Source organism: Bombina bombina, chromosome 7, assembly GCF_027579735.1.
Source record: "Bombina bombina isolate aBomBom1 chromosome 7, aBomBom1.pri, whole genome shotgun sequence".
NCBI lineage: Eukaryota > Metazoa > Chordata > Amphibia > Anura > Bombinatoridae > Bombina > Bombina bombina.
This window is the reverse complement of record NC_069505.1, coordinates 29,818,771-29,833,162: the sequence shown is the minus strand read 5'-3', so window position 1 is coordinate 29,833,162 and position 14,392 is coordinate 29,818,771. Positions and strand designations below refer to the sequence as shown.

Here is a 14,392-nt window from a genome sequence, read left to right as displayed (position 1 = left end):
GAATTATACTCAGTTCCTGTAACCAAATCTATCCTGGTCTGTGTAGAGAATATAAACTGACTGTAATTCTACGTGATTGTGTAGTTATAGTAACGCTGCATCTGATCTGCAATAATCTCCAAAACTTGCTCTTCATATAGTACAATAGCAAGTTTGTCACTATTCCTTGTCAGCGGTATACGCCCCGTCTGTATACTCCTGCTTATTATTATTAATAATAGTGTAATCATTTTGTGCATCCTAATAAAGCTTTATTTTTATTATTTAAAGTCTAAAATGCCATTTCTAATGCAATTTAAAAGGTTCTTAATCTTATTGATTATAGCATTTTATTTTGCCACTAAGTGAGCCTTGTAAACCATTTGTTTAACCCTGCATAGCGGTGCAGCACATAGCTAAAGCCAATCATCAGCTGTGTCCTTCTCTTCTCCAATAGACTTCACCTATGCGCTTAACCCCTTAGGTGAATTTGAGCATTATTTTTCCTTTATGACGTCCACAGTGTTAGTGAGTTGCATTACTCAACCTAAAGATTTTCGAGATCTATACATCATTAGCTTTTACCGCACAAAAAGATAAATGTATTACTTATAGGTAGTTACATAGACAGAATATTTTTATTTACAGACATTGTAGAAAGTATTTTTCATTTTTATTTGCTGTTAAAATGATGTAAATATCTGATGTATTCTGTACTTATGTCCCCAAGGGCAATACCTCAACTCTGTGATACCAAAAAAAAGTAGTATGTGCAGTTTATCGTGCGCGATACGTGATTTGTCTGTTCTTACAGCAATATTCTAGTCAGGTCACAGTGTTTGTTGTAGACATTGGACAAAAATGTATTTATATCAAGGTTTTAAATTAACATCATTTACACAAATTATTTTAGCAGTACTGTAAAAACAGTTTAATCTGAAGTTATAAGAAAGGGCCTGTTGTCTAATTTGATACTCATTGTTCATTGGCTGATGTGGACACACCTCCTGAAGCCTGAGTACCAGGTTTATTCAGCACAAAAAAAGTATAACATTTTATATTATTATTGGATGGAATAATGAAAGTAAATATGAGAACGGTGTCTCTGTGATAAATAAGGCTGAAGGAACACGTCATGATTTCAGATGGAGTGTAGAATTTTAGAGAACTTTGTTGCAGACGTTGCTGCCATATTGTGCTCGCTCCTTAGTGTACACCAGTGCAAAGAAGGAAACCAACGGGTCAGTTTGATATTAGAAGTTTAATTAGAAGGCTTTATAAAATTGTCCGCTCTGTTGGAACTTGGACGTTTCATTTTGATTTCCCTTTAACTGCTGAAATCTTCAATAAGGAACATTAAGATCTGGGGGTTATGTGGATTTCTAAATCTACAGGGGATTGCCAAAAAATTCTAGGATATGAAGGACAATAGTATGGCCGGAACCTTTAGGATGTGTGTGTTAAAGGGATACTAACCCCAATTGTTTTTCTTTCATGATTCAGATAGAGCATCCATTTTACACAACTTTATAATTTACGCCTATAATCAATTTCTCTTTGTTCTCTTGGTATCTTTATTTGAAAAAGCAGAAAGGAAAGCTTTGGAGACGGCTTATTTAAGGTTCAGCACCCTGGAAAGTGCTTGCTTATTGGTGGCTACATTTAGCCATCCAATCAGCAAGTGCAACCCAGGCGCTGAACCAAAAATGTGCTGGCTCCAAAGCTTTCCTTCCTGCTTTTTCAAATAAAGATACCAAGAGAATGAAGAAAAATTTATAATTGGAGTAAATTAGAAAGTTGCTGTATCCGAATCATGAAAGAAAGAAAATTGGGTTTAGTGTCCCTTCAAGGTTAATCTATCAAGAGATGTCAGGGACAATTTGAATATTTTTATAGTGTGAAACTCATCTGAATGTGTAAATCTTAGCAATGCAGAGAAGGTGGTTTGCTTTTCGTTGGGTGTGGACTAAACCTTAGTGCAAGGACTTTCATGAGAAGCTTAGGTTATCTGTATATTTTATTGCCCAAGCAATGGCGCTATCTGTTCCTATTAATATACACTGTATATGTGACGAATGATTGTGTCGTTTTTTATACATATGTAATATACGAGATATGTGCTGTGCTATAAACCCTGTTGTCGTCGCCTACAAAGCCATAGACCGTCTTCGTTTTCCTTATGGTGTGAAATCTGCACACATTACGTGATTACATCCCAGCGATCTGTGTGTTGTATGGCATTCATTTAGAATGACTATACACAATAAATATGTAGATTTGGAGCTTTCCTAACCTTCAATATTATAATTCATTTTAATTAACACTCCATGACGGCTTCCGATCTCTGATTAATTGGCTGCTCTTGTTAATAGCTGGGGAAGGAGTAATGATAGATGGGCTTTGCCGTCAGACCTTTAAAAACACCCATGTAGATTTAGACCCAGGATAATTAAAAAGATGCTCTGGTAATTAACCGGTGCGCTAAATGGTTTTCTGCCAGGAAGGCTGGCACTGCGAGTTGTGGAGTTAGAGGGATAATTGTGTCCTACCAAGGTCAACGATGGACACGGTAACTCTAAATGTTGTTTTCTCTCTACAGTTCCCCTGGGCAGTGAGTGCAAGAAAACTAAATTTAATGAGTATTTTGGCATGATCTTTTTTTACTTTGCTAAGATAAAATAGGGCACAGAGAACGTGAAAGACAGGCTGAGCAAGAAGCGGGTAAGGTTTGTAGGACGCAATTGTAAATATAGTAGGTATCGAAGGAAACAAATACGGAAAAACGCCAAAGCATAGTAACGATTATTCGTTAGAATCAGAGGTACATTTTTGTGAAATATGGGCACCTGGTATTAAGTCATAGGCAACCAACTATGTTGTCACATGTGGGGCGCTTCATCACATGGGTAGATTGTTTCAAGGGAACCGATTTTCACACCGCTCGCAGCCATATTATATGAGATTGCTGTTCAATAACCACACGGATTTGTATCGACCAAGCAAATTCGCACCTATTTACGTCCCCATCTGCTTGTAAGCAATGAGACAAGCCCAGATTAAACTGTCATGTACTTTGCACACAAATATATATACGCTTTTTACAGATTTTTACGCATATTGCTGTTTGCACTCAGTGTACAATATACGCAAATTACGTGCTGTGGTTTATGAATAAGCATGACAAGATGTGTGTGGCTGGCGTAGATTATAGCTAAATACACTTTCACTAACATGCGGAATCGTTTCGAACCTTGCTTTAAGCGTTACTCTAGCCGCAGCAGAGGACATAAGATAAATATATTCAAGTGTTTTTCAAATGGTTTCTGCTTGGGCTCTGGGGTTAATTTGTATGATCCACACTCAGATGTTGATTAATGGATCCATTCTAGCGGGCAGTATTTGGTAAATTAGCTCAGACAGATATAATATATATAATAACGTGTTTTGTTAGGGCAAGCCACCATGATTGCTCTCACATGCGCACCCCACTGCAAATAGAAAGAAAATGAGCATTTGCTTTTGGTGCTGAGCTAAAGTAACTGCTCGTGCACTATGTCAATCTGCTAATTAGAGCTACTTAGATTTTTTTTTTTAGCGTTCTTAATTATTTAGGCAACTTTTATAGAAGTTTAATGTAAACATTTTATTTTGTAAATGTAGCTAGGAAACGTGGCGTGTAGCTGAATATATCTCCACAGAAGTTGCTCATGACATGCTTTCACTAATCAGACTTTTTTTCTCATGGATAATTACAGCCATAAATGTACTTAAAAAATGTGAGAGCGGATTGTATACGGATATTGTGTAGTTATATCTTATTCTACCGCCGACAGTCACATAACATGGAGACCTCTAATTAGCAGACAAAGGCAGGTTATACGTGTGTATGATGTTATGTAGTCCGCATACTCTAGGAGGTAGGTGTTTATTCTTAAAGGGCCTTTTTTGCAAAATTTACTTGCTGACTGTTTTTTTAACCCCAGCAAATTTGTTAAACACATAGAAAAAATCCTCCTCAAGAGACAGTTTTATCAACAAATGGTGTGTGTGTCCCCAACTGCTGTGTTCAGTTACCCCCAACGTTATGAGATCAGCAAAGTGTACCTTGTGGTCCTAATGCAGGAACGTGGGGGAGTGGGATCATCCAGATGGTAAGAAGCCAGAACCATTAGCTCAATTGGACTTGATTTAGAAGATCAGATGTGTTCCTGTATGATTATTTTATCTTTATATAACATCTGTTTGACCAGCTCTGTGGTAGCTCTTTGTGATGGAAGTGGAGATGAAAATATCCTTAAAGTTTAGGAAACTGTGTTTTAGATTTCAGGCTCCATAAGTTCATGACTTGTAGGACCTCACGGTATATATCAGTCCTAACACCTGTGATACGCACTTTAATGTTTAATTGTTTCACACTTTCAGGTGACTCCTTCGTCAAAGATAGTTGGGGACCTGGCACAGTTCATGGTTCACAATGGTTTGAACCGTGAGGAGGTGGAGAATACGGCGGATGAGCTCTCCTTCCCACTGTCTGTGGTGGAATATCTGCAGGGATACGTTGGGATTCCATACGGCGGCTTCCCTGAGCCATTGCGCACCAAGGTGAGATCTCCAGGAGTTACGGGCAGAGTCACTTACATAATACCCACAGTTGCTATGTATTAGATGTATTAGTTTATAGATACCAGAAACCCCTAGTCTAGTTATACAGGGGACCCCAACTCTCCTTTACTTGTTCTTCTCATGTGACTTCAGTCTCCTTTTATTTTTCAACAGCGCCTGTCACATGATACGCAAATATTGTTAATATAATAGCGCGATTACAAACTTAACTAACTTTTATAGATTGTGTATTTATATTACCTATATCTTACTCACTATATATAACACCCAACAGGTGGAATTGTATATGATGTGTATCTATAGTCAAAATCCTTACCAGATTTTATTTATACCTATGTGTGCATACATATACACGACACACATGTACACGCTTACATATACACAATGCATACATACGTAAAAAACACACACATATATACTTACACACATTCACGTACATACCTAAACAACACATAAACAACACACACTAGTATACTTTCACATATACATGACACACACTTACATACACATAGACAATGCATACATACACAGCACACACAAACATATACATGACACACACTTACATACATGTACATACTTACACACATACACAACACACACTTATTCACACATACACGTACATACCTAAACAATGCATACACAACACACACATATACTTACACATATACATGACACACACATACACATAGACAATGCATACATACATACACAACACACACATATACTTTCACATATACACAACACACACTTACATACACATAGACAATGCATACATACATAACACACACAAACATATATATGTGACACACACATACATGTACATACACAACACACACTTTCTCACACATACACGTACATACCTAAACAACGCATACACAACATACACATATACTTACACATATACATGACACACACTTACATGCACACTTACATACACATAGACAATGCATACATACACAACACACACATTAACATATACATGACAGACACATACATGTACATACACACATACATAACACATACTTACAAATATATACGACACGCATACTCATACATACATACACATATATGTACATACTTACATATACAGACATACATGCACATACTAACACATTACATACATGCACATACTTACACATTACATACATGCACATACTTACACATTACATACATGCACATACTTACACATTACATACATGCACATACTTACACATTACATACATGCACATACTTACATATACACACATACGTACACATTACATACTTACACAATACACACACACATAGATACACATATGCATGACACGGCCACACATACACAAGTACAAGCAGAACACATGCACACACATATTCATGTACATATGTACACAACACATACATACATACATACACACATGCACAACACATATTCATGTACATACGTACACAACACATACATACATACATACACACATGCACAACACATATTCATGTACATACGTACACAACACATACATACATACACACATGCACAACACATATTCATGTACATACGTACACAACACATACGTACACAACACATACATACATACATACATACACACATGCACAACACATATACACACACATATACAAACAGGTTGCCATATTTACGAACATACATTTTACACTAGATTCTCAGAAACCCAGGCTTATCACATGAGAAAACTAATATTTGATGTTTTAATGTAAATTGTGTCTAACATTCAAACTTAGCCACATCTACTTAACCCCTGGCCTGCCAGAGAACTTTCAACCTAATTCTTCTCCCTCTGACATCCAGGGAAAATAATAAAACTGTCATGAGATGCAGTTTTACTTTCGTATGACAGCCATACACTTCACATGCATTGTATCCCTCCCATGTGAGGCAAGAAGATAATAGTATAGTTATGAGGCACACTGCCGTATTGTGATGTGGGCTCAGGATACATTTCTCATTCAATCCCAAAATATATCAAGTTTAATGCTTTAAATTAAAGGGATAGTCTAGTAAAAATTAACCCTTTGAGTGCTAAGCACTTTCCCACCTGGGTGCTAAGGTTTTCTTAAAAGGTTTTTTATTTTTAATATTTTTAAAAATATTTTTTTTTACTTTTTTTTTTATTTATTTCAGATCCCCAAGACTTACACCGTTGGAAAGGTTAGGCGATTACCTTTCCAACGGTGGGTCTTGGGGGTCTGTAGCTGCTTAGATGCCTGAGATACAGGCTTCTAAGCAGCATGCCCCCTGCTCCTATATTTAACATTGTTAATGTTAAATAAAGTTGCGCGGTGACATCATCACGTTTATTGCGCGTGAAGTCACCACGCAAAACGGAAGTCCCGGCGATGCCTTTCATTATGCAGCACCGATCGCCGGGGTAGAAGCGGGTGGGAGCACCCAGATCTCCCTCAAGTTGGGAGAGTGCTAGTGACGGCTCAGAGCAGTCTTTAGCACCAGAGTGGGAAACTCTGTGACGGCTCGGAGCCGTCATTAGCACTCAAGGGGTTAAACTTTCATGATTCAGATAGAGCAGCAATTTTCAGCAACTTTTTAATTTACTAATTTACTCCCATTTTTGGTTCAGCACCTGGGTAGCGCTTGCTGATTGGTGGCTACATTTAGAAAATCATCAACCACTACCCAGGTGCTGATCCAAAGAATGGGCCAGCTTGTAAGCTTACATTCTTGCTTTTTCAAATAAAGATACCAAGAGAACAAAGACAAATTGAAAGTTAGCTTAAAAGTGCTGCTCTATCTGAATCATGAAAGTTTAATTTTGACTAGACTATCCCTTTAATTAACAATCTAACATTGAGAGAAAGCTAAAAATATGTTCATAAACTATGTGCAAACATGCTTGCTTTTTAGGCGCCACATTAGTCATCCAGCCTTTTATAGGCCTACAAACACTTATGTTTATTTATTCTAGAAGACAATTAGATTATATATCAGCACTTAGCTTTGTTCCAACTCTTTACCCCCTGCAGGTACTCAAAGACCTCCCTCGTATTGAGGGCAGACCAGGCGCCTCACTACCATCCATGGATTTTGTCAAATTAGAGGAGAATCTTAGAAGCAAATATGATGACATTACCCCTGAAGATATCTTGTCAGCTGCTATGTACCCTAAAGTCTTTGAGGAATACAAAGATTTCAGTGGGCAGTTTGGCCCAGTTGAGTGTCTCAATACCCGTCTGTTTCTAGAAGGACCCAAGATCGCAGAAGAGGTTGAGGTAAAGTGGTTTATGGCTGTTCCCCTTGTTCAGTGATCACACAAGCAAAATCCAACACAATATTCATTGGTTTCAAGACCACACGTTAAATGTTGCAGTGGTCCAAATTTAAGGTTGTGTGTAAAACGTCTGTGCATTGAGGTGGTTGAATGAGCAAATCCTACTAGAGGAATATGAGAGAATCTGGCTGCTTCCATGGGGAAGTACAAATCAGTTGTAACAGAACTTTGTGTATTTCTGTTGATATTTTGTAATTTTTATTTCTCAGGTGGAACTAGAAAGAGGGAAAACTCTGCACATCAAAGCCCTTGCCCTGGGAGATCTTAACAAGGCTGGTCAGAGAGAAGTGTTCTTTGAATTGAACGGTCAACTCCGATCTATCCTTGTGAAAGACACTCAGGCCATGAAGGTAAGGCCTTCTCTGAAGCAAATTATTAGACTATCAAAGAGTGTTGACACTCTGTTTGGTCTGGGATTGTCACTGACCTGCAGGTAGTGTCACTAGAACTTGTGTACAACAGACACTGGTACTATGAGAAAATGTATTGTTGGCTTGTTAGGAAGATCTGTAAACGTTTTATTTGTTGATTTTGTTCTTTCTACTGAACATCTCATTCGTGTTTTATCCTTTGCAGCAGATGCATTTCCACCCAAAAGCCTTAAAGGATGTTAAGGGTCAGATTGGTGCTCCCATGCCAGGAAAGGTTATCGACATTAAGGTAAAAGAGGGAGCTAAAATTGAAAAAGGCCAACCCCTCTGTGTACTCAGTGCCATGAAAATGGAGACCCTGGTCAACTCTCCCATATCTGGAACCATCAAGAAAATCTATGTTAAACCTGATATGCACATGGAAGGAGATGACCTCATACTGGAAATTGAATAAAAAATGGGAACAGTGATACTGGAATTGGTGACAAGAGGTTTAATTGGCTTCTTGAGTTTAGGAGAAAGTACATTCATCATCCTGTACTTGTGGACTTTGTCATCCTAGTAAAAAACTGGTCTTGTGGGTATTGGAACCTTGATATGTTCAGTTTTTAGTGTTCATTTAATGGACAATCTAGAGGTGACTCTTGACTACACATTATGCTATTACACATTTTCTACAGATTGTTTACGTTGTAAAATAAAATATTTCAGATTGTGATAGAAACAACATCTGGAACTAGACAGGTCCCATAGAACATAGTTTGGCTTGAAATGATGCATCCATGTGTCATAATTACATACTAATTTCCATTGGTCATTCTTTTGGTGGTGGTCCAAGCATAAGTGATGCTGTAAGGACTTTGCACATTGTAATGTTAGATCTTTTTTTTATTGAGTTATGGCAGAAGATTGGGTATATCTTAGCCATACAATGACTACATTGTACATCTTAAACATTGCTGTCCATTAGCCATTATGCAGGGTACTAGAAAAGCTATATATAGTATGTGACTACTGGTGGAAGCAGACATCCTATCTAGTGCTTTACATTTTCTTAGCGGATTAAAGAGATTGTAATTGTTGTTATTGGCCATTGCCTTCTAATTTCCTCGTCCATTTCTCTGCCTTATGTTCTTTCACTTTCTGTCTGCAAATGTTAGCACTATGGAGAGAGGTAGCTTAGGAACTCACACAGAGGTGTTGTGGTTAATGAGCACACAGTAACCTTTTTAAAAAATACGTAATTGACCATAGTATGTGAAGCAATTATTTGTAATTCATTAGTTGCCTTTACCTGTCCTTCACCTACAACACGTTCTTTGTGTCTTGTTTTCTGGTCAGTCTGCAAATTTCAGCACCATGGAGAGAGAGAGGGTTGTTTTAGGGATTGTAACAGATGGTATTTGTACGTAACTGCACAACCTGTATGATTAAAGCACAGCGTAACTATATAAAATATACCTAAGTGACGCCACTTTGAGACTTCATTGCTCCTGTGTTTAGCTGCTATTAGCCTCTGTTTCCAACACATTTATTTTTGTCTTTTCTCTTCTGCTTTTAAATTTCAGCACCATGGAGAAAGGTGTCTTAAAGGGACCGTGCAGCCAAAATGAAACTTTCATGATTCACATTACAAACTTTACAGTTTACTTCTATTTTCTAATTTGCCTTGTTCTCTTGGTATCTTTTGTCAAAAAGCATAACTAGGTAAACTCAGGAGCAGCGGTGCACTGCTGGGAGCTAGCTACTGGTTTATGGATATGCACAAAATGCCTCTCGTCATTGGCTCACCCAAAGTGTTTAGCTAGCTCCCAGTAGTGCATTTGTGCTCCTGATCCTACCTGGGTTTACTCTTCATCATAGGATACCAAGAGAATGAAGCAAATTTGATAATAGAAGTGAATTGAAAAGATGTTTAAAACTGTTTAGTCTGAATCTTTACTGCCACAGTGTGAATAATTAGAAAATTGTGTTTTTTTTATATATATATATACATAATCTTACCATAGTATGTGATGCAGTTATCTATTTTTTCCTTTCTGAATTCATTCAAATTATCTTTATCTGCCAACTTCTAAGTCTAGTTCCAACGCGTTTCGTCACCTTATATTCTTACCTTCTCCAACAGTAGGTTTCAGCACCATGGACAGATGCCTTGGGGACCTTGAAAGATGATGTTTGTTGGAAATGATTAATAAACCTTACCATAACTTTTTAAAATTGATATTATTATTTTTTCCCACAAACTATAGTCTATAATTTCCTTTTGTGAATTTATAGTCAGTAGTTTGAGTCGTTATTACGATTAGAAGAACAGGCTTTTATTCTAGTTTAATCAAGTAGGGTTCACTAATGTCATCTGTATATGCTACTAATGAAAAGATTCAACCAGCAAATGAAAGTGCTTGCTCAATTAATGTCCTTTTGCCATTGTATGTCCTCTGCCTGGTTTACGTAAAACTATTGTCATCTCAGTACAGTTTTCTCTCTATGTACGGACGCTGCAGCTATGTACGTTTTAAGGACATTCTCATGTAATAAATTGTACAGAAACATTTTGTTAAGCGTCTTCTTTGTTTCTTCGATCACGCAAACGTTTTTACCCAACTGTGTGTGTTGCTTTTCTGGTGAAATAAAGCTATTTACTGTCATTATAGACGACTAAACACAAGCAGACGTGTCTGTCCTGTCTGTGAGGCAGAGAGATGGTAGGAGAACAGGTTGCACTAAGATTGGGCTACCTATAGTGTGGTGGCACCGGTGTGAGTCTGTGTAATGATTTATACACAAGTGTTCCTGATGTCTCGCAATAATCCCCCCTCTGAGCTCCGTAGTGTTCTTGTGCTCTCCAGCAACGGGCTGTGTATGTGTTAGGTGTAAGAGAAAACCGAGTCTGTGTTACATTATATTGTTGTGTATCATCTAACATAAGGTCTTAGTTCTCAGACTAACACAATCTTTAGATCCCATTTCAGTACACACTTAATGTGATTCAGAAAGCAAACGCCATCAGACTTTATATACCTGGCATAGGGGCACATGAAAGGTTGTAGTTAACACTTTAAATACAATACAGTTGTGAAATATTTGTGTCCTTTAAGGTCCTTGCCTACTAGCAACAGTTGAGATCCTCTCTGGTTAATGAAGTCTGCACTGCTTTGAATTCCCTGCATGCAAGGGAAAAAAATCTTGCACTGCAGCCCTATCTGACAAACAGTGGTCAATATAGTCTATACTGCAGCAATATCTGAAATACAAGGGTTAATATAGTCTGTACTGCAGCAATATCTGAAATACAAGGGTTAATGTAGTCTGTACTGCAGCAATATCTGAAATACAAGGGTTAATATAGTCTGTACTGCAGCAATATCTGAAATACATGGGTTAATATAGTCTGTACTGCAGCAATATCTGAAATACAAGGGTTAATATAGTCTGTACTGCAGCAATATCTGAAATACAAGGGTTAATATAGTCTGTACTGCAGCAATATCTGAAATACAAGGGTTAATATAGTCTGTACTGCAGCAATATCTGAAATACAAGGGTTAATATAGTCTTACTGCAGCAATATCTGAAATACAAGGGTTAATATAGTCTGTACTGCAGCAATATCTGAAATACAAGGGTCAATATAGTCTGTACTGCAGCAATATCTGAAATACAAGGGTTAATATAGTCTGTACTGCAGCAATATCTGAAATACAAGAGTTAATATAGTCTGTACTGCAGCAATATCTGAAATACAAGGGTTAATATAGTCTGTACTGCAGCAATATCTGAAATACAAGGGTTAATATAGTCTGTACTGCAGCAATATCTGAAATACAAGGGTTAATATAGTCTGTACTGCAGCAATATCTGAAATACAAGGGTTAATATAGTCTGTACTGCAGCAATATCTGAAATACAAGAGTTAATATAGTCTGTACTGCAGCAATATCTGAAATACAAGGGTTAATATAGTCTGTACTGCAGCAATATCTGAAATACAAGGGTTAATATAGTCTGTACTGCAGCAATATCTGAAATACAAGGGTCAATATAGTCTGTACTGCAGCAATATCTGAAATACAAGGGTTAATATAGTCTGTACTGCAGCAATATCTGAAATACAAGGGTTAATATAGTCTGTACTGCAGCAATATCTGAAATACAAGGGTTAATATAGTCTGTACTGCAGCAATATCTGAAATACAAGGGTTAATATAGTCTGTACTGCAGCAATATCTGAAATACAAGGGTTAATATAGTCTGTACTGCAGCAATATCTGAAATACAAGGGTTAATATAGTCTGTACTGCAGCAATATCTGAAATACAAGGGTTAATATAGTCTGTACTGCAGCTATATCTGAAATACAAGGGTTAATATAGTCTGTACTGCAGCAATATCTGAAATACAAGGGTTAATATAGTCTGTACTGCAGCAATATCTGAAATACAAGGGTTAATATAGTCTGTACTGCAGCAATATCTGAAATACAAGGGTCAATATAGTCTGTACTGCAGCCCTTTCTGCCATACAAAGGATAATACAGCTTGCACTATAGCTCTATGTGACATACAAGGGTTAATACAGTCTGTACTGCAGCCCTATGTGACCTATAAGGGTTAATACAGTCTGCACTACAGCCCTATGTGACCTATAAGGGTTAATACAGTCTGCACTACAGCCCTATGTGACCTATAAGGGTTAATACAGTCTGCACTACAGCCCTATGTGCAGGGCCGCCACTAGAAATTTTGGAGCCCCTGACTCAACCATTGATCAGGCCCCCCCCCCCCTCCTTTGACATGTGCAATTTTTCACCAAGTGACTAAAACGTATATGCACTTTATTCTTAATTGTCTATTTAAACTTGGAAATGTTGTAAAGGTAGTAACATACACACACACAGACACACTCATACACTGAAACACACAAACACACTCACACATAAGGATTCACATATAGACACTCTAGCAGACACGCAAAGAAACACACTCAGACACAGAAACCCAAACAGACACTTAGCACTTGTTTACATTGACCTGACAAGTAATGAGGTAAACTACAGTTTTGTAAAAAAAAAGGAGATTTAGAAAACAAAATATGGAGTTCTGATTATCTTTTTGTAAAGGAAGATGCCAACTAAATGATGACAACAGCATGCAGTGGCTGAAAGGAAGGGCCCTGAACTGCCTAAACAATAATTTAAAGGTTAAATAGTGGATTGGTTACTTCCGGAAAGGTCTTGTTAGTCTCAAAGTCTGTAGAAAGATGTGAATAATCAGTATTAAGGTCAAAATGTCCTAAAAAGGAACAGACAATGGACACACACACACAAACTCAAACTTGCACATACACCCAAGGAAACACCGACAGAGACAGCCTCAGAAAACACACAAAGACATATACACACATACACACACAGAGACACCCACAGAAAACACACAAAGACATACACACACACACAGAGAGACAACCACATGAAAAACACAGAAAGACATACATACACACACCCTCACTGAGACATCCACAGAAAACACACAAAGACATACACACACCTTCACAGAGACACCCACAGAAAACACACACCCTCACAGAGACATCCACAGAAAACACAGACATACATACATACATACATACACACAAACACCCTCACAGAAACACCCATAGGAAAAGCTCAAAGACATATGCACACACCCTCACAGACATCCACAGAAAATGCACAAAGACATACACACCCACCCTCACAGAGAGACCCACAGATAAAAAATACATACACATAGAGACACAAACATATACACCCACAGAAACACTCACAGGAGGAAACATTTATGCACCTTGCATCCATCCCCTAAATCAACGTTGTGTGACATGCATGATAAAAAAAATGCAGAAATTAAGAGATCACTTTTTAAAGAATCATATTTGTAAATGTGCAAACAAAAATAATTCTGTGAATTCAAAATTGTACATTAATGAGCTGGGTAGATGGCTAGATGAAGAAAAGTACTTTTAAAAGGTTGACATATGTTTGTTTGTTTTTTTCCCATTTTCTCCAACCAAGAGCACCACTTCAAATATAATGTACAAATTTTCCCATCTGTCAGCTGTACTTATGGATTTTGAAAATGC

The 14,392-nt window shown here is 37.5% G+C and overlaps 1 protein-coding gene across 4 annotated transcripts in view; it reads left to right on the top strand.

The window, feature by feature from the left end:
• Positions 1–10,827, top strand: part of PC (pyruvate carboxylase) — a 1,247,468-nt gene extending 1,236,641 nt beyond the window's left edge. For all 4 annotated transcript variants that reach the window (XM_053719999.1, XM_053720000.1, XM_053720001.1 and 1 more), the window contains 4 exons: positions 4,402–4,581; positions 7,594–7,839; positions 8,108–8,248; positions 8,475–10,827. In XM_053719999.1, coding sequence (XP_053575974.1) covers positions 4,402–4,581; positions 7,594–7,839; positions 8,108–8,248; positions 8,475–8,723 — 816 coding nt within the window. In that variant the 3' untranslated portion in view covers positions 8,724–10,827. The remainder of the gene's footprint in view (positions 1–4,401; positions 4,582–7,593; positions 7,840–8,107; positions 8,249–8,474) is intronic.
• The last annotated feature ends 3,565 nt before the right edge of the window (positions 10,828–14,392 follow it).